The sequence below is a fragment of the Monodon monoceros genome, unplaced genomic scaffold (genome assembly GCF_005190385.1).
Source record: "Monodon monoceros isolate NGI ecotype Baffin Bay Population unplaced genomic scaffold, NGI_Narwhal_1 Super_Scaffold_18, whole genome shotgun sequence".
Taxonomy (NCBI): domain Eukaryota; kingdom Metazoa; phylum Chordata; class Mammalia; order Artiodactyla; family Monodontidae; genus Monodon; species Monodon monoceros.
This window is the reverse complement of record NW_021703774.1, coordinates 15,953,300-15,975,921: the sequence shown is the minus strand read 5'-3', so window position 1 is coordinate 15,975,921 and position 22,622 is coordinate 15,953,300. Positions and strand designations below refer to the sequence as shown.

General features: G+C 36.0%; 1 protein-coding gene across 1 annotated transcript in view; it reads right to left on the bottom strand.

Moving 5' to 3' along the window:
- SPATA17 (spermatogenesis associated 17) overlaps positions 1 to 22,622 on the bottom strand; it is a 185,883-nt gene that overhangs the window by 41,678 nt on the left and 121,583 nt on the right. The window contains exon 9 of the mRNA XM_029229840.1: positions 5,718 to 5,853. Within this exon, the coding sequence (XP_029085673.1) occupies positions 5,718 to 5,853 (136 nt within the window). The remainder of the gene's footprint in view (positions 1 to 5,717; positions 5,854 to 22,622) is intronic.

Sequence of the window (22,622 nt, the reverse complement as noted above, 5' to 3'; positions counted from 1 at the left end):
AACAACTGACACTGCAAAAATTCAAAGGATCATGAGAGATTACTACAAGCAACTATATGCCAATAAAATGGACAACCTGGAAGAAATGGATAAATTCTTAGAAAAGCACAACCTTCCGAGAATGAACCAGGAAGAAATAGAAAATATAAACAGGCCAATCACAAGCGCTGAAATTGAGACTATGATTAAAAATCTTCTAACAAACAAAAGCCCAGGACCAGATGGTTTCACAGGCGAATTCTCTCAAACATTTAGAGAAGAGCTAACACCTATCCTTCTCAAACTCTTCCAGAATATAGCAGAGGGAGGAATACTCCCAAACTCATTCTACAAGGCCACCATCACCCTGATACCAAAACCAGACAAAGATGTCACAAATAAATAAAACTACAAACCAATATCACTGATAAACATAGACGCAAAAATCCTCACCAAAAGACCATCAAACAGAATCCAACAGCACATTAAAAGGATCATACACCATGATCAAGTGGGGTTTATCCCAGGAATGCAAGGATTCTTCAATATATGCAAATCAATCAATGTGATAAGCCATATTAACAAATTGAAGGAGAAAAATCATATGATCATCCCAATATATGCAGAAAAAGCTTTTGACAAAATGCAACACCATTTATGATAAAAAACCCTTCAGAAACTAGGCATAGAGGTAACTTAACATAATAAAGGCCATATATGACAAACCCACAGCCAATCATTCTCAATGGTGAAAAACTGAAACCATTTCCTCTAAGATCAGAAACAAGACAAGGCTGTCCACTCTCACCACTATTATTCAACACAGTTTTGGAAGTTTTAGGCACAGCAATCACAGAAGAAAAAGAAATAAAAGGAATCCAAATTGGAAAAGTAGAAGTAAAGCTGTCACTGTCTGCAGATAACATGATATTGTACATAGAGAATCCTAAAGATGCTATTAAAAAACTACTAAAGCCAATCAATGAATTTGGTAAAGTAGTAGGATACAAAATTAATGCACAGAAATCTCTTGCATTTCTATACACTAAGGATGAAAAATCTGAAAGAGAAATAAAGGAAACACTCCCATTTACCATTGCAACAAAAAGAATAAAATACCTAGGAATAAACCTACCTAAGGAGACAAAAGACCTGTATGCAGAAAACTATAAGACACTGATGAAAGAAATTAAAGACGATACAAACACATGTTCTTGGATTGGAAGAATCAACATTGTGAAAATGACTATACTACCCAAAGCAATCCACAGATTCAATGCAATCCCTATCCAACTACCAATGGCATTTTTCACAGAACTAGAACAAAAAATTTCACAATTTGTATGAAAACATAAAAGACCCCGAACAGCCAAAGCAATCTGGAGAAAGAAAAACGGAGCTGGAGGAATCAGGCTCCTGGACTTCAGCCTATACTACAAAGCTACAGTAATCAAGACAGTATGGTACTGGCACAAAAACAGAAATATAGATCAATGGAACAGGATAGAAAGCCCAGAGATAAACCCACGCACCTATGGTCAACTCATCTATGACAAAGGAGCCAAGGATATACAATGGAGAAAAGAGAAAAGACAGTCTCTTCAATAAGTGGTGCTGAGAAAACTGGACAGCTACATGTAAAAGAATGAAATTAGAACACTCCCTAACAACATACACAAAAATAAACTCAAAATGGATTAGAGACCTAAATGTAAGGCCAGACACTATAAAACTCTTAGAGGAAAACATAGGCGGAATACTCTATGACATACATCACAGCAAGATGCTTTTTGATCCACCTCCTAGAGAAATGGAAATAAAAACAAAAAAGAACAAATGGGACCTAATGAAACTTAAAAGCTTTTGCACAGCAAAGCAAACCATAAACAAGACAAAAAGACAACCCTCAGAATGGGAGAAAATATTTGCAAATGAAGCAACTGACAAAGGATTAATCTCCAAAATATACAAGCAGCTCATGCAGCTCAATATCAAAAGAACAAACAACCCAATACAAAAATGGCAGAAGACCTAAATAGACATTTCCCCAAAGAAGATATACAGATTGCCAACAAACATATTAAAGGATGCTCAACATCACTAATCATTAGAGAAATGCAAATCAAAATTACAGTGAGGTATCACCTCACACTGGTCAGAATGGCCATCATCAAAAAATCTACAAACAATAAATGCTGGGGAGTGTGTGGAGAAAAGGGAACCCTATTGCACTGTTGGTGGGAATGTAAATTGATACAGCCACTATGGAGAACAGTATGGAGGTTCCTTAAAAAACTAAAAACTACCATACAACCTAGCAATCCCACTACTGGGCATATTCCCTGAGAAAACCATAATTCAAAAAGAGTCATGTACCACAGTGTTCAGTGCAGCTCTATTTACAACAGCCAGTACATGGAAGCAACCTAAGTGTCCATCGACAGATGAATGGATTAAGAAGATGTGGCACATATACATGGAATATTACTCAGCCTTAAGAAGAAACGAAATTGAGTTATCTGTAGTGAGGTGGATGGACCTAGAGACTGTCATACAGAGTGAAGTAAGCCAGAAAGAGAAAAATAAATACCATATGCTAACACATACATATGGAATCTAAAAAAAAAAAAAAAAATGGTTCTGAAGAACCTAGGGGCAGGACAGGAATAAAGATGCAGATGTAGAGAATGGACTTGAGGACATGGGGAGGGAGAAGGGTAAGCTGGGACGAAGTGACAGAGTGGCATGGATATATATACACTACCAAATGTAAAATAGATAGCTAGTGGGAAGCAGCTGCCTAGCACAGGGAGATCAGCTCAGTGCTTTGTGACCACCTAGAGGGGTGGGATAGGGAGGGTGGGAGGGAGACGCAAGAGGGAGAAGTTATGGGGATATATGTATACGTATAGCTGATTCACTTTGTTATACAGCAGAAACTAACACACCATTGTAAAGCAATTATACTCCAATAAAGATGTTTAAAAAAATGATATATATATATTATTTTTCATTATTGATTTTCATAATTTTGGGAAAAAGTAATATTTGCTTGCAATCTGCTGACTTTGTGATGTCTTTGTATAGTGTTCTTCATATTAATAAAATTAAAAATAATACAAAATATTAAGTACTATTTGATTATTAATTGATGTAATGTGAATATGGTTAGAGAAAGAAAACATGATTTTTCTCTCAACTGATACCCTTTATCCCAGTTGTGTAGCAAATCATCTGGAAATTATAACCTCCATGCTTAAAGATGACAGAAGAGAAAGAAAATTCTTCAGGCAGACACTCTTAAAACATGATGGAAAGGGTGGAGATCAGGAACCAAATGTATTTAATTGAGCTGTTTCTTGGCTGAAGTGAATCTACTGCATTGAACTAAATCTTATTTGCATTTAAATATTTGTAAATAGTCCATCTTCCAATAGAAGCATAAAACTACACCAGTCTTTTCCTTCTCCAACATTTTGAACTCAACAACTCACTAAAACTATTCTTCATCTACTAATATGAGTAAGTGATGGTCTCACAACTCCAAGGTCAAGAAACAAAGTTTTATATAAAATAAAGAAAAATAAGCCTGCTTTTAGTTATTTATTGGGCACAAGTCTCAACCAAATCGCTTTCAGCAAATCAAAACATAAAATATTTTCATGTAAACAATAGAATGACTACCCTTATATTCTGTAGAATCTATTGGCAACACAGGAATAATTTGTTCATCTAATATGGTTATTTTAAGAGATCGGAAGAAGGGGGAAGAAGGATATGAGGAGGGGAGGGAGAAATTTAAATTTGTATTTAATATTTAATATTTTTCTATGTGGTTTTGTGCAAGAATCCCTACACTTTTTCTCTTAGTTTTCAGGGTCTGCAAGAACAATTATTTGTCATTAACTTTTCAAGTATGTGTACTTTCTAAACGTATACAGAGGCACACAATGATTCCTCCAAAAGAACAAAATAAACATTTTTTTTTTTAGTGAGTATCCGAGAATTTCTGCAAGTTGCTTACTTCAGTTAGATAAATGCATAGTCTTAGAATATGTCAAAATATATGAATGAACCTGTTGCATAAAACCAAAAAGCACTGTATTATTTTAGGAAAGAAACATTGGCACAAGGATTTTTCTTACTCTGAAGTAGCTTAATGTCCTAAGGTAGGTAAGTCATTTAAATTTTAAAGAAATGAGAATTTCCTTGAATTAAATAGGATGGTGAGGGCATAACAGCAAAAAAAAAACCCCACAAAACTTTACGTCAAATAGAAAAATGAGAGGTAGATCACATTATGTACATTCAAAATACAAAATTAAATAGTTTAAAAATCATATTAAACCTATATATTGAATGGCTGCATATTAGGTAAAAACAAATGCCTAGAATAGTCTTACCATGGATTTTTATGAAATAATATTGTTATCAACTTTTAGGTTTTTCAATCAGTGGACCAGATTGAACTACTCCTTGTATTTCTTATGCCATGGAATTACTATTTAGTGTTTTAGAAGACCATTTAAAAAAAAATAATAAAAGACTTAGTAGCTGTAAAAGAAAAAGGCACTTTCCAAAGAATCCAAGTTACTCCCCAGCGTGAGTTCCCTTTGACATTCCTATATTTTAAATGTCCTTAAAAAAAGAAATTTTCTTAGAATCTGGTAGAGAAAGATCTTGTTTCCCTTAAGGGTCTAATGTATCTTTTCCTCTTGAATAGTGAGGATGCCTCTGCAACTTGTGTTCTCTGCATCTTTGCCACCCACAGGCTCAATTCCTAAGTCACTTCCCACCATACTCACAGTCCCCCTTTATTTTGTGTGCACAGCCAGTCTTCTTATCTAAGATTGTTTCCCCTCATTTAAATTTCTAGAGTATGACCTGTGCTGTATTTGCCATTTGATAAGGTGCCTTAAATCCTTTTGGTTGGAGACTGTGTGTAAATGAATAAATCCTCATTGACAGACTATTAATAGAAATAGGCCTGGTAGTATATGGAACTCAAGACCCCTAACCCCCTTCCAGAAAATCACTGCCTACTTCATTTTATCTGTATAATTTTAGCATGAATAAGTTTGAGTTTCTAACTGCTAGACAACAGGTTAAACACATAGTAAGAACTTTCCTCTTTACCTCCTATAGTGTAAGACATGTGAGTGTTTTCGCAATCTAGAAATTTTTATTTAAGTGCTAGCAACTATAATTCTGGAATCAGAAAATAAATATTTATTTGCTTTTTTCTTTTCTATACCATATATATAGATAGGATATCACATATATCTCCCTCCCTCCCTTCCCCCTTTCTTTCCTCCCTCCCTCCCTCCCTTCCTTCCTTCCTTCCTTCCTACCTACCTATCTACATACACACAGAGATTGAGAGAAAGCAGGAAAGCACTGATCTCCATGCCTGAGAGTTAGCTTAACTCTATTGCACAGATTCAGACTCTGACCCTAATTGACTTTGCCAAAGCTAATGATCCATGCCATTTGATCACAGGGTAGCTGAACCATAAAACACAAGAACACAACATCAAAAAAGAAAAAACAAAACCCACGAAAAACTTAAATCTCTTATTGACATAGTAAGCAGCACTATCTTCACATAAAATAGCTATAAATAATTTTGTAACCATGGTGTTAGTCGTAATGAGAATATTTATATTTGCTATAATCAGTGTATATTTTTAGCCTTTTAAAAGAAACACTACTTTCTTTTTAATGTTGCATCAACTCACCTTGTCACAGATCCATTTCTTAGGATTTTCATCTCGGAAATGTTGACTTCCATAAGCATCAGGACCATACTTGCTTGATAAATGCATTGTTGGGATGTACTTTTTATTTTTATGGTAGGAAGAAAATGGCAAAAACCTGAAAGAACATTTAGGTAATAGTCTTAATTTTATTTCTAGAGACATTTGATTAAAAAAAATAAGAAGTAGTAAATTACAGTGAAAATAATACATGGCTTGGAATCAGAATACCAGGTTTTCACTTCAATCTCTGCCACTGACTACCTCTGTTACTAACTTCTATGAATCTTCATTTCTTATTCTGCAAGTGGAGGTACTAAAACTTCACAGAATTTTTGTGAGCCTCAAATATTTTCTAAATATAGAAAATGTTAAATAATAAATTTATTAATTAATTATGCCAAATAATTCAAACAATCATGTAAGTAAAAATGCCCTTAACTTTAAGATGGTAGTCCCCAGATGAAAAGGATGGCCAGCACTGGCAACTCTTATTGAAATGGGCTTCTTCAAATCTTAATTTACCCAAAAAATAAAGACAGTTTGGTACAGGTTATAGATAATGACCCTTTTGAGTTAGTTGGATCTATAGTCACATCTTAGCTTTGCCTTGCTACCTGTGTTCCCTCATGCAAGTTGCCTGACCTGTAAAAGATTTTAATTATAGGGAAATTGGAAAGAATGAACAGCTTAATATATACAAAACTTTACATGGAGGCGGAAAACAGTAAGTGTTCAATAAATAATGGGGGTGCTAAAGTAGAAGGAGCTTATTGTTGTAGCTCTCATTATCATCACCATCATCACCACCATCATCGTCATCATCATTATTATTACTTTTAATGTTATTTTGATCAACATAAAAAATGAAAATTTTAAACTCTCACAGAACAACTAAGATTGTGATGTGTCTTTAGTGTAACCTGATGAATTGTTTAATCCCTCACCAAAGCTTTCTGAAATAAAAGTAAAGGAATAAAAAACTTTGTAAACTCACAAGAAAGAGGACAAAAGAGAAAAAATAGAAGATGAAAATGCTAACATTTTGGCAGGTGGAAAGCAGAGAGAAAATTTAAAAACTGAAATCTAAGTTCCAGAAGAGGGAGAGGCCAAAGAGAAATGAAGCCATTAGTCCTGCAGAATCCTGGAAGAGTCTAGAAGTTACTGCAGTGGGTGACAGTGAAGAATAAGGCTGAAGACAGGTGAAAAACCTATGCCATGAATAATTAAATACCCAGGTTCCTCTCTCAGTCCAAGTATCCAAAAAAATAGTGTATTCTCAGAAAACTTTATACCGGAGAGCTCTGGTCTCAGGGAAAGCAGGAACCATGGAAGGCCAGAGTGAGGCACCAAATGGAATATATGAATTTTAATTCAAAGACTACTCATTGAAATCTTCCCTTGCTCATCTCGAAGTAACCTGGGAGCTGGACTAACAGATTTCAGAAGAGTAATTATATCATCTCAAAAGATACTGAGAGCGCCCAGAGAAACAACTTCAAATATCAACAGTTGGAGATCTCTTAACTAAAAGGTTATATCACAGTGCAACAAAGTTTATCAGTCAAAAAGCCACTCTCACACACAAACTTTTTAAACCGATTTTTAGAGTCTCCTTTTTAATATGAATTTAAGAATAGATTACCAATTGGGGAAACTACCAACATGAAAGAAAGACATATATCTAAACATAAAAGATAACCTAGAGGAAACATATAATATAGGAAACAGGAGCAAACGTCAGAAAATTCTAATTAGTATAATCAACAGAGACATGGTGTCAATGAAATTAGAGCTAGATCCCGTTTTAAATACAAGAAACATTTAGAGGGAAACAGCAAGCTCTGGGAAATAAATATATACAGCTAAATTAAATATTCCACCAAGAAAAATATTTTGAAATTCAGACTTTGAAACAATAAAGTTGAGGTTCAACAAATTTATTGAGCATATGCCGATATTTTCACATATATTATCTCATTTAATTAAGACAAAGAAGGGGCCTTTTCAAAAATCTCAGTTCAATTGAAAAAGATTTTGCCATTATATTCATAAATTTGTTTAAAAAATAATAAGTTTAGGAAATGTGGTGTTATTTCATCAATTTTCACACCTCTTTACGATTTCTTTTTAATGTTTATTAAGGAACTCCTTTTAAATATTTTTCTTAAGAAAATATTCTCTAAGCCTATTTAAGATAAAAAATAAACAGAATGCAGAGCTTTGAATTATACAAAATTACACAGGCATGTATTATATATGCTCTTGAGAAAAGAGCTCTCATTTAAGACAGATTATGGTCCTTCCAGTGCTAATTTGCACATGGGACGGACATCACACATACAAAAAATTAATGTGGCCCCAATGTCCCTGAGTATACAGAGGAGGTGCTGTAAGCTGGCTGCTGTACTTAAACTTTTTACCACTTCTGAATTGCATTTTAATAGTACATTTTTCTTTTGTGTCTGAACAAAATTTGCTTTCTCAAGGGACTGGATGGCTGAGAAGACAAGGCCGAAAGACTAGGTATTTCCCTGCACATGAATTAATATTAATTTCATTGAGCCATAATGTTTCATTAAGGTAACATGAATGCATATTCTTAAGTGCACACATGTATGTGTATATATGTATATACATTGAAAAATATTTAGATGTTTTATAAATAATATTTTAAAATTTGTCTTCAAATTCAGAAGAAATTATTTAATTCTCAAATAGAATTTGCTCTATAAAAGTATAAACAGCTATGAAAACCCTAGAAATCAATTGAGTTTACAATCAAAAGTTTAGATAATGGTCAATTTTACTTTTAAAATGGTATCTTTACCAGTTTTAAATATATATTCAGATGTGCTTTATGCTTGCAGTGCGTACTTTTCAATTAACTGAACATCACATTAGAGAAGATGATATGGGTTTGCCTGTTAATTTTTAAAATCTCATCAGAGATACAGATCTGGCAGAAATTCTTAAATTCAATGTGGAGATACAGTGATATATACAAACAAGTCATTACTTGAATGTCTGCAGAGTTAGAGGAGAATTGGTAGGGGTCTCAGGAAGCAAAAATTAAAATTAACCAATTAGCTTCAGGGAAAATAAGTCCACTGCAAATATAAAGTCTTTATTCTTTGAGTATTAATATACTTAATATTATTTTCCAAATAAGAAGACTAACAAATTACACTTATCTTTGTTTTCTTTATTAACTTTCATCCCCCCTCCTTTTTGTTTATAGTCCTACTACTGTCACTCATAATTCTAGGTTTTCCTCCAACCTATTTATTTCACTGCCAGATACTTCAAATCTCCAATTATGGAACCCTATTACCTATTGATTTAAACCTATATTCTTCAGCCCAGCAGCCAGGCTTCTTAGAATGCACTGGGTCTCTTCAATCTCCTACCACTCCTTACCTGACGTCTTTTGATGCCATTCTCCTTCCTCCCTCCCTCCCTCCTTCCCTTCCTTCATTCTTTCTCTGTTTCCTTCATTCCTGTCTTTCTATCCCAGCTCTGCCTTTGTCCATCTTCCTCTTCCTGAAATACTGATCCAAGTACTACTTATCTTTCAAAATCTGGCTTAACACCCAGCTTCCTAATCGTCCTACTCCAACCCACACTTATTTCTCTACTCTTTTAATATTTATTCATTAAACAAACATTCAATGAAATGCTTTTATATACTAAACACTTTGAAAAACACTGGGATTTAATGCTGGAAGACACAGTATACCTAAAAGGAATTCACCTTATAACAGGGGGTGGAGAATGAGACAACACAGTAGAATGTGTTGGTTTTGTGATAAATACATGCACAAGAGGCAATTAGGACACAGAGGAAGGTTTATTTATATACGCATATGTACTTGTAACATGCACATATATATGCATGTGGGGGTGGTTAGTGGCAGGGAGTTGGGGGGCGGGGCATGGAAAAGCTGTCTTCCCAGACCATGTATGTCAGAGCTGCGTACTAGACATGTAGAGTTAGTCAAGTTAAGAAGCTGGTGAAGACTATTTTAGACAGAAGAAACAACATACACAAAGATATGGAGGTGAGTTAGAGCATAAAAAGGGATGCTGAAGAAACGGAAAGGGGTTCAACATAACTAGAAAATTGAGTTCTTTATGAAGGAAGCAAAGGAGATCGTGAACAGCTTTATAGTGAAGATGAGATTGCCCATGGAAACTACGTATAGGAATATATTACCGATCTTCATAAACTGCTAAATATTTTTCTCCATATATATTATATATTGATTGCCCAATAGGGTAGTTATCCAAGCCACAATGAATTCTGACTTAGGTAAATCATTACAAACTGGACATGGAGATAACGATTCATAGATATCGAGATACATAGCTATGGAACAAGTCTCAAATACCTGTTCAGGTTTCAAACATGTCCTAGAACAGCCCTCTCTCTGTTAAAGGGCTTCTAGTGAAATATATGTATTAAGCACAAAACAGGTTAAAGGGTACCTTATTACAAGTTAGGAATTTTACTCCAGATCACAATAAATTCTCCAATGAGTTATGCAAAGCACGCAAATAAGTCTTTTTGCCTAGGCTAGAGGCAGGAAAAAGAGCAAACTGGAGTGAGTTTGTCCCCAAATTTAAAACAGAGTGTGTAATCTACCCCTTTCAAATGTGGGGACTGCTCTCCGTTTTGCCCTGAGTCTTAACAGCCAGCAAAAATCAAAGGTATGATAAGAGATGAGACAGATGTTCCTCCGGGGAGAAGAGCCTTCCTCTTTAACCACTGGCCACAAAAGGAAAAGGTGGGATGCCTAAGGATTCTCCCCACTGAGAGCAACTCCAGGCCAGCACCTGACTACTAGTCTGAGGAGAGGTCAAGAGAAACTCTGGAGCAAGGTAGACCTCATGGAATGTGGCCCTGCATAGGATGGGTCCCCCCGAGGAGTAGCATGTTCGCTCCTTGAGCTGAAGAGGGAGTGGATGGGGGAGAAGAAGAGAACAGGGGAACCCAAGGGAGATGTCAGCTTCTCCTAGAGGCAGCTCCTTATGATAAGGAAATGTATACTCAGCTCTGGGCCTGTATCAGATAAGCAAATAGTAGGTATATAATAATCACTAGGGGACTTAATTCATAGTTAATTCAATCCACCACATATGTCTTAAATAACTATGCTCAGTAACATTGTGTTTAGACACTGCGGGTATAAAAAAGATGAATAAGCAGAAGCCTCACCCTAAGACCCTTAAAATCTAATGAGGGAAAAAGACAAATAACTACGCCAATATAAAGCAGGGGGTGTAGCAGGGTGGGGAAGCAAAGCTTTCTGATAAGGAAAATACAAAAGAGTATGGGAACAGAAAGCACTGGGGACAATATCTAACCTGAGTTTTAACAAATGGGTCAGACTTCATTAGGCCGAAATGAAAATTGAGAAGGAAGATGTAAAAGTAGGGGACCGGTATGAGTACAGGCTGAGAGGTAAAAGCTTGGACCCCACATGTGGGGTGTCAGAAGTATGGAGCTCACTGGCCTTGAAAATGGGAAGAATGCTCTTCATAGGGTGCTTATACTGACTCCTATCAGAACAGGTAAAGAAGCTTCAGCAGTCTTAGCTTTCTTAACATCTCTGTGGAATATTATCCTCAGTCACTTTATCCTTTCCTCACAGATACTATTGCCAAACTGTAACATCACTGGGGCTCTGTGTGTCCCCCTCCCTGAGGGTGGACTTGATCATAGCATGACGAAGGCTAATAAACACTGGGGATGGAGGAAGGAGAGCCCATTACCACATTCCTCTCTCTAAAACTCTGTTGCTAAATTGGATGCCTTGTGATCCTTTGATACCAAACATGTCTGACATTTTCCATCTTTTTATTGGAAGAGGTTTCTTTTCTTACTCATGAACTCGAAAATAAATACAGGATTCTTCAACACATTCACTCTTTCCGTTTGGGGAAAAAAGAAACAAAAATAAATACTTGTCCATCATCTCAGACTGCGTATAAAATGATTTCGTCTTCAAGTTGGGAAACCTCCTACACTTCATGGACAATAAAATGTAATGAGATGACAGAAGAACAAATAAAGTCATATGAATTTTACCGTCTTCATATTTGAGTAATTGAATTTCATATGTTCAAATTGTAGTTTACTTCTACCTTAAGAGTGACTCGAAGATGCTCTTGTTTCTTTCTTTCTTTTATTTATTTATTTATTTATTTATTTATTTTTGGCTGCGTTGGGTCTTCATTGCTGCGCGTGGGCTTTCTCTTGTTGCGGAGCACGGGCTCAGTAGTTGTGGCGTACGGGCTTAGTTGCTCCGCAGCATGTGGGATCTTCCCGGACCAGGGCTCGAACCTGTGTCCCCTGCATTGGCAGGCGGACTCCCAACCACTGCGCCACCAGGGAAGTCCCAGAAGATGCTATTGTTTCTTAACTACTGAGGCAATAAATGACCAAAGAATCTCTCCGAAAAATCAATTATCTGTTTTATTGTATATGCTACACAGAATGCAAAACATGCCAATTATTTTTTGTTGTTCTTACAGCAGAACTGTAGAACATGCTGAAGAAATCACAAGCTGCGTTAATAAAGATCTTGGGCTATGAGCAACCTGTCTCGTTCCAATCATTAACAACACTGGGAGGGCAGACACGCCTAAACGGGATACAGGAGTCCGTACTGGGATTCACTCCAGGATCTCTGCTGAAAAGGTCTACCTAAAATACTTGCGGGCTTCGCTGGTGGCACAGTGGTTAAGAATCTGCCCGCCAATGCGGGGGACACGGGTTCGAGCCCTGGTCCGGGAAGATCCCACATGCCGTGGAGCAACTAAGTCCGCGAGCCACAATTACTGAAGCCCATGTGCCTAGAGCCCGTGCTCCGCAACAAAAGAAGCCACCACAATGAGAAGCCCGCGCACCGCAACAAAGAGTAGCCCCTGCTCGCCTCAACTAGAGAAAGCCCCGCAGCAACGAACACCCAATGCAGCCAAAAATAAAAATAAATAAGTTTATTAAAAAATAAAATAAAATACTTGCAAAAGGAGCAGCAAGGATTAAGAGCTTTGTAATGCTCAAAATAGAGCAGTTATTTAAATGGGGTATAAAAAAGGAGAATAGGAGGGGAAAAAAATCCACTATGGGCTAATTAAGGGAAAGCAATTCTCTTAATTCCAGAGGCAATTCCCTCTGCTCTACAAAACTTAATTCGACAAGCAAGGACACCTAGGTATAGAAGTTTGAAAAGAGTTGATGAAACAATCAGAAGAGAAAATATGAACAAAGGAAGTTGATTTAATCTACTAATCAACAAAAAATTTTCATGTTATCATAAAAGTACACCTGCTCAAAAAGTACATATTTTATTAGATTCTAATATTTTAATCATTATTATAATATAGAAAATAGTAAATTTAATGTTTTGAGGGCTGAATGAAAACCAGTTCATTTCTAGTCTCATTGTCAGATGACTTAGTTCTCATTAACCAGTTGTAGCATTTCTTTTAAGACAAAACATTTTGAAAAACCACACAACTGGCAATATACAAATTATTTGTGTTAATTATATTTGAAATAGGATGAGATATATTTTAAACTTGTAGTATAATTCATAACGAATACTGACTTAATATAATGAATTAATAATAAATATATACACAGTTCATGACATATATAAGTGAAACCATTGTGCTGGACAGTGCAATATGTCAATTATATCTCAATAAAACTGGAAAAAATAAATATTAAATAATTTTAGCCCTTCTAAAAAAAATCAGGTCAACTGTCCAATTCATTAAAACAGGCCATAAAATGTTGAATTTTTTTTCCTTTTTAATACAGAATAATATGTTTTAGAATAAACTTAGCAAATAAAAAGTCTCTTTTTATTACCTTCAATATGAGAAATAAAAGGTGTTTTTGCTATATGTATTAACAATCCAAATTTCCAGATAAATCTAATATACAGCTCATTAATACCAATAGAGGGATTTCAAAACATAGTCTACTCATCTATCAAGATGTTTTATTTGAGTAGAATTTTGGTTGAAGAGATGTTCATAAAATGACAACAAGTTGAAATGGGAATTAGACTTCATTTATGGATGAAAACAGGTTTCATTGAGATTTTCATATAAACATTGCTATAACTATTCAATATATAAAGTATTTCATATTTAGAGTAGAATTCACAGCAGAAGTTTAAAACTCATAAACTTTTTAAGCAGCAGTATCAATAACACAAACCTCTCCCCTAGGGTGGTGATATAAATATAGTATTTAAATATAAAGAATACCTATGGCAACATAATATTTAAATATTCAGAATGCAAATGACAAGACTATCTGTTCAGCTAGACAGTGAGCTTATATTACAAGCTTCTAAATTTAAATGGAAAGACAAATTTTGCCCTCCTTACATTTTTTTTAGCTTAAGAGGACTAGTATTCCCTGGATATGTTATTATTATTATTATTATTAACAATCTCCAGGCACGCTGATTCAGTAATTTCATTACAGCTGTGCAACAACTTTCCGATACATATCAGAGTTGACCTTACTTTCCTCTAGTTGATTGTGGAAAACTCACCAAAAAAAAATTTCTGCTGAAAGATACTGAATTTAAATGCCCCAGCTAAGTAGCATTCATTCAGGCTCTCCTTTTAGCAGTCCATTTACAACTTTAAATGTTTTAAGCTCAGGTATGTTAAGGACTTGTGTAATTGACATAAAGAACAAAATTAAGGAGAAAAATAAGGCTGTGGGAAACACTTGCACAAATTATTCTTAAGCAGAATGAAATAAGCTGAAACTAAAAAAAAAAAATTGCTAAGAAAAATCAAATGTAGAGCAGCATATTCCAAACCATGGTCTGTGGATAAGGGGATTCCATGGCCAATCATGCCATTAGCTCTACGATGCCAGGAAACCTTTGCAATGTTGTTCATTGCTTTGTCCTTAGTACCTAATACAGTGCCTGGCACATATTAGGCTGTAATATTTGTTGAATAAATGAGCTTGCAAAATGCTATACGTTATATGTCCCCTTTTTGAAGGTCACACTAAATAAAAATATATTTAAGACGGAGAAGCCCTGTAAATGCCAAAATAAAAAAAGTTTAAACGTTTCAAATATAATTTTTCCCAAGTTTATTTGACAGAAACTCATTAACATCTTCCAGACTAGAGTTCAAGAGACACAGTTTGGAAAATGCTGTTCTAAGAAAAAGAAAAGAGGAAGTAAAGGCTGCCCTATTACGGGAACTGTTAGTGCGGTGTTAATAGAGATCAAAGATGGGACAAAGCAAGAGAGTGGCATGGACATATATACATTACCAAACGTAAAATAGATAGCTAGTGGGAAGCAGCCGCATAGCACAGGGAGATCAGCTCGGTGCTCTGTGAGCACCTAGAGGGGTGGGATAGGGAGGGTGGGAGGGAGGGAGATGCAAGAGGGAAGAGATATGGGGATATATGTATATGTATAACTGATTCACTTTGTTATAAAGCAGAAACTAAAACACCACTGTAAAGCAAACTATACTACAATAAAGATGTTAAAAAAAAAGATCAAAGAGAAATCACACTTGAATTCATTTCCTCTTGCTTGATTTCTCTTGCAACAAGAATGATTTTGGTGATCAGACAGATTAAAACAAAACCAACAAAACTATTTCAAGCTCAAGCTCAATATGTAAAAAGAGCTGTTGACCGCTTACTGCTTGTCAAGTATGGTGCTAAGCATACTGCATAAATCCTGGGCTCTTCCTCGAGGAGCTTATCATCTGGAACAAGGGTCTCCAATGTCTGTGTCTGGAAAGGCCAGGCAGGTAACACATATTAAGTCAGATGTAAAAACTAAGAATGCAAGCTTTAATCAGTTTGTTGCCATAGGAGACTGGAGGCCTGCTGTTTCCAGATCTCTTAATTTTTAATATAAGCCAGAAAATCTGGATTTTTAAAAGATATAATTACCATTTTTAATGTTTTAATCAATTTTTAATTTTTCAATCAATTTAATTTTTAGAAAACTAAGGGGTCCAAATATAACATACATGGAAGCTGTATGCAACTCAGAAGCCACTAGTTTGTAACCTCTGGTTTAGAATTTATAAATGAGCGTCTACCCAATGATTTCAAGGTCTCTATAAGATGTACTGTATCTCAAATTAGATCTTTGGATGAGATCACCAAATCATCATTAGTTATTCTTAAGACCTTATGAATGTACCAAATATATACCAAAATGAGTCTAAAAGCAGAAGAATATAGAGTCTGTAACATATAGGTGGCTTAATCTGATGTTAATTTCAGCAAGATTCTAAAATGGAATATTAAAATAAAATTAAATTCTAGAAAAGTGGGCCAATATATGTGTGTATATGATACTGGTACTATTTTATTTTAATATGACTATATTTTGATATTTTAAATTTTAAAATTAAATATACATTTAAAATATAAATTAAAATATTTTATATATAAATAAATACATATAAAGAAAAATATATAAACATATACCATCACCACAGGTAAAGTAAAATTTTAAACATCGTATATCTGAAGTTTGGCAAAGAATTTGACAAGCTCTCTTATGATATCCTCAAGAATGTGGGAGAAATAAGAGCTAGGTGATAAGGGAGAAAGCAAAAGCTATGGATGAATGACTTCCCAACAGCCAAATCTGATGCATTCTTTTCAGTCCTCATTCAACTTGAACGCTGCATCAAGCAGAGTCCAGTCCTTGTAGCGAATTCTCTTCTCCCTTGATTTGCAAAATCCCTCCTGGTACTCTTCCTTGCTTTCTCAGTTTCCTGACTGACTCATCATTTTCTGCCGATACCTTGAATTAATGACTCTTATCTTAACCAGAACTGGGCATTAGAATCACTTAGGCATATACGTCAAACCCATATGCCTACTGAGTCAAAATATGTGTGGTTGAGACTAAGGAGTGCATATGTATATAATTTTAAACCTCAAGGTGATACAGATAAGCGACCTAATTAAGAACCACTGCTCTGACATTAAAGCAACTCCCAGGAATCTGTGCTTAATCTTTTCTCTCTCTAGTTTCTCCCTGGGAGATTTTTCCCCCCACCAAGCTTTTAACTATCACCTCTGATGATTTCTAAATTTTTATCTCTATATACAGTGTTATTCTTTAACTCAAGACCAGTATTTTCAAATGCTCACTAGGAATATCTACCTGGATATACAATAGGTACCTCAAATAGAGCTGCCCCCAAATTAAACTCATATCCCAAACCTCCACCCTATCAAGACAATAGTTCTTCTTACATTTTTTTTTTTTTAAGTAAGGACATCACTATCTGACCAGTCACCTCACTCCGAAGCTATCAAGGCACTAGAGGAACCCCTGCCTCTGCACTTCTCAATCAGAGGAAATCCTTGCTCGCTCCTGGCTATACTTTCATAAGACACTGTATTTGATATAATGTGACATACCGTCCCCTGACCACAGTTGTGATCCATTCATATGTTAACAGCACATGTCCATTAACTTAACACATATTTGTTAAGTATCAATTGTGTTTCAAGCCTACAGCTTGTGTGGGCCAGTTTGATAATATAAATTGAGCAGAACAGATTCTCCTGAACTGAAAAGCAGAATTAGCTGTGGGTTCTAGAGCTGGAAGGTTACACTGAATCAGGCCTGGGGTGGCCAGGATAAGTAAGGGCAGGCTGAAGATTTATGGGCAAGAAACTGTGAGGCAGTAGATAAAGCCAGTCAGTAGAAAGAAAACAGGAAGCAGAAATACAGAGAAGAGTGGAGGTGCCACTAGTGGGAGAAAACCAGGCCTTTTCAGCCCCCAAGAGTCACCTTAGTGAAGTTTTTCTTTGGTTCCTTAGATTTCTATAAGATTCTTCAATGGATCTTTCAAACACACCCTTTACTTGAGTTACCGTGAATGGATCTTTGTTCTTAGCAATTAAGAAAGCCCTAAAATAGTGATCCTAAATGCATCTATGCCCCTGACCACCCATCCACACCACATCATGTTGGCCCCTATTTCTGGTTTAGGGTTTATAGGATTCTACCTATAAAGCAGTTTGTCAACCTTTCTCTTTCCTTCCACTACCACTATCCTTGTTCTATTGCAAGTCCTCTTTATCTCCGAACTGGACTATGGCAGCAGTACCTTAACTGCTGTGATTCCCATTTCTTTACCGTGGACATAGCTAGTAGAGTGATATTTCTAAGATAACTGACCCTTTCACTCCAGTGATTAAAACTCAGTGATGGTTTTACACCATGTTTTATATGGTAAAGTCCAAACACTTTATCATGGTACACATGGCCCTTTATACTCTTGGGTCCACCTATACTTTCCCTGTCATCTCTGCCAGTTTGCATGAGGTACCAAAGCTCTGAACTAAGCTTCACTAGATACCTCAGAAGGCAAACTGAAACCCACATGAGCTATGCACTCGTTGACAAAGAGGTGGCTTTGTCCAGGCAACATCCTTGGTGTCACCCTCCTTGCTTCGCCTGGCAAACTTCTGTTCAGCCTTCAAGTCTCTTCTGACCCCCAACATACTTTTGAACTCTAAATTGAAACAGCGACGGCTGGGATGTATAAATGCCATACCAATAGAAGAATATGAGTATGGCACAGAATGAGCATCTTTCTTTTACAAAGGAAATTCCACAGGCCTCGTAAATGGACCAAAAGTTAATTGGCAAAACTTTACTTAGAATATGTTAGCCATTGTATTAGGAAGAATTATTAGAAAATGATAAAAGTCTAACTAAAAAGACTGTGTTTTTATGATTGTCTGATTGCATACACCAAAAGTGTGCGTAATATTTTCACAAAATCAGTAAAAGTATTCCAAGTTATCACCATTATGTCGATGTTATAAGTCTTAAACTTCATCAGACTTAGATGTCTATGAGAACAGAATTCTAGGATTCTGTTATTTAAAAAGCCATCTTTTTCAAGGAAACAGTGGACAAAAAGAGAGCACAGTTCTCACTGTAGAGCCAAAGTAATAAAGGGCTTTTTTGTAGACAAATTCTAGAAATTCTTAATTACACACAGGCTTATTATCTGTATCCCTAGTGTTATAAAGTACCAGAACTTCATTAGAAAAATTAAGCTGGAAAAATGAAGGCAGTACTTTGTAAATTTCCACTGGAAATTAGCTGGGAGAGACAGAGGAATACTGGATCAAAAGAGGGTAATCACGCGTAACTGTGCCCTAGAGCACCCGCATGTATAATACGATTTGCACAGCAACTACCTCTCCTATTACTGCTTGTTTGGAGTATTCTGTGTTAATGGGGTTAGCTAATTTAGTATTTTAACTTAAAAAGTCTCTGCTGATTAATAAATGTTACACACTGTGCTAGTAATTAAAATAAATGGAAGAGTTACAAATAAAAGTTGAATTGTTAAGAAAACATTATCTGAAAATGTATGATAATCCCTACTTATCATAATACAATAACGGTTCAGAAAATATGCAAATTGTAAAGGTCTAAAGTGTTGCAAAATCACACAAGTCCAAAAAGTTTTGAGATGTGTTAAATTTCCTTATCACTGTTCTTAGTGATAAATAATATAACCAGATCTCATCTACATATACCACGGTTTTTAAATGTCCTTTTAAAAAACAGTTTAGTTCAACTACTGTTCACCTCTCTTAATAATGAAGGTGACAAAATACGCCACCCCAAAATAGGCCACTTTGGCCAAGGATTATTTTGAGCTAAAGGCACTTATAAACAACAGGTAGAAGAAAAGCCATCTTAGTTCCCCTTTTTTTCCCCTAAAATCAGGAGATAACACTCCCATGTGAAAGATGCCTTTCCTATACCAGGAAGAAAGAAACATTCCTATCACAAGAGATGGGAAGTCACAGCATAGAGAATTCTGTACCAACGGACCTTGTTAAATAATTTTTATCTTCCTTTGGACTCCGCATATATTTTTGTTATTTTCCATAATTGTTTCTCTTTGCTCAACCCAATATATAAGCACTTAGGGTTTGCCACTTGTTTCGGTTTTCATTTCTTTATGAGGACTATTGTGTGTTGCAAAACTTATACTAAATAAATCTGTATGCTTTTAATCTGTCTTATGCCAATTTAATTCTCAGTCCCAGCTGAAGTCCCTAAGTGGGGAGAAGTAAAGTTTTGCCTCTTCTACAAAAACTATTAGAAAATTAATACCTTTTATTTTTCAAAAAGATGTAGGGATGGCTATTGTGCTGTTTGTACTCAGGTTCTTATGAAAGGCTGTACAAGTTTCAAATATAATACCCTTACAATATGATTAAATTATGAACTTAATTTCATAGGAAAGTTCAAGCCCTGGTTGTATTTTTTTTAATACTCTAAATGTCCACACCCCAAACCTGCAGAAGAATTTTGAATCCTTAGGGATCTAAGGATATCCCTCAACTTTAGCTCAGGTTTGTAATTAATCTAAACACCCAAGTATGATCTAGCAAGCCAGCTCCTTGGTTTGAAGGACACTTGGATTAGTTTTCTATTTCTACTGTAACAAGTCATCACAGACTTAGTGGCTTCAGGAATATGAATTTACTATCTTAGAGTTCTGAAGGTCAGAAGTCTGAAATGGGTCTCACTAGGCTAAAATCAAGGCACTGGGAGGGCTGCATCCCTTCTGGAGGCTCTAGGGGAGAATCCATTTCTTTACCTTTACCTTTCCCAGCGTCTAGAGACTGCCAGCATTTCTTGGTTGTGGCCTTTCCTCCATCTTCAAAACTAGCAAAGATGAGTTTTCCTTCTCACGTTGCATCACTCTGACCTTTTATGTAAGTCAAATCTCTTTCTGCATCCCTCTTCCACTTTTAAGGACCCTTGTGATTCCACTGGGCCCGTCCAGAATCCAGGATAATCTCCCCATCTTTAAATCCTTAATCACATCTGCAAAGTCCTCTTTATCATACAAGGTGACATATGCACAGGTTCCTGAGATTAGGATGTGTCTTCTCCGCGGGGCTATTATTCTGCCTACCAGTGCAGAGATTAGCACTGACTTCCACTGCAATGTCTTAAACCACTCCATTTTGGATACGGTTACAGTCTGCATAATTACAGTCTCCTGTATTAAGCCAGGATGTTTACAATTAATAGACGGTATTAACATATAGGACCTTAGCCCCTCTCATAAGACTTTGGTGAAGCCAATATCAGCCTATATCACCGGATTTATGATCACGCCACTCCACCTCTGCCATCTTAGTGGGTAAATTAAACATTTGCTCTGATAGCTCTGGTGCCGTGGCCTTCTGTTTCTTCCATCTCTTAATGATAATGACTTCTTTCCCCACTTCATCTAGGCAACTTGCATGGTCCCATTTTACATCTGAAAATAATTCTTAATATGCTCTCTGAAAAACCCTAAAACAAACATGTGCTGCTCTTTCCATTTTTTTAAATGTAAAGAAACAATCCTTTGTTATTTTTTTAAGTGGATTTGAGCAGAATGAGTAAACCAAGGGAGGTAGGAAACTCCTTAATGGAAGCAGAAGAGGGCATGGATATAAAGAGAAATGATAACAGCCCAGGAGCTCCAGACGCAGAGTTTCTTAGGGAACCTGGCAGCCTATTAGCTGGAGAAATAAGCCTGGATCAGATCCTGAAGGGCCTTGAGTCTTAAAATAAAGAATTAAGATTTATCCTGTAGTTGATAAAAAGCCATGAAAAAGCATTTGGGCTGAATAACTGCTTGCTGAAATTTCTCTAGTGTGGTCATGGTAAATGCACTGAATGGGCAGACTGGATGGGATTTACAGCAATTAAAAGAAGAAATTATAAGTCCTAAACTAAATCAATAGTAGTAAGGGAAGGGGGTGGCTGAATTTGAGAGATACATGAAAGGTAGAATAGACAGGATTTGGGGACCAATAGAATTCCGGAGAAGGATAACAGGGTAATTCACAAGTCCCTACTTGGGCAGACAGTTGGTGCTGCAATTCACACTCAAGACAAGAAGAAGCAGGCCAAAGTAGGGTCTACTGAGTTTGGGGCATCTGGCGGAGATGCAAACAAAGATGGCAGCTGAAAATATAAATCGGGAATGTAGGAGCAAGATCTCAGAGTGGAAATCATTGTCACAGAATTGAAGTCTCTCAAACAGAAGCAATCACTCAGAGAGATTACGTATAGAAAGGAGAAGTAAAGAAAAAGTTGAATATTGAATCTTGCCCTCACCTTAGTTCTATCCCGTTACCTCTCACCGAAAGTACTGCAATATTCTCCTAATGCGTTTCCTTCCCTCCAGCATATTTCTTCTCAAATACAATCAACAAATTCATATTCTGCTTCTAACATCCTCTTACTCAGAAGCCTTAAATAGTTCTCCATTATCTACAGATAAACCCTCAAATCCTTGGCCTTGAAGCCTCCTACCACTTTTCTTTCTATTGCCTCTCACGTAAAAATGAGTTTCTGTCAAATTGGTCTTCTCATTGTTCTACCATCATTTTTCCCCATACCATCAACCTATTTTTTATCTACTTTCTCTTCTTTTCTCTGTCAAAATCTTAAACGTCTCTTTCCACAGAACTCAATTCAGTTCCTTTGCTGTGAAGAACACCTTCCTAGGTCATCAGAGAACAGAGCAAACTCTACATTAAAAAAATTTTTTTTTTCATGGCACTTACTGTCTTTAACACACGCTTGACTAGTTTCAAGTGCTTATCTGCAAATGATACTTATTCTGAACTTCATTAGGTTTTCTGGTTCAGTTTAAAGCTAGAAGCACAGAAGTTTCATGAGGCCAGAGACTTGTCTATTTTATTCAGTGCTATATTCCGAGAGCGTAGAACTCTTCCTGACATGCAAACATTTGTTGAATCAATAAATACTCCTTTATATTTCTTATAATATCTAGCCGAGA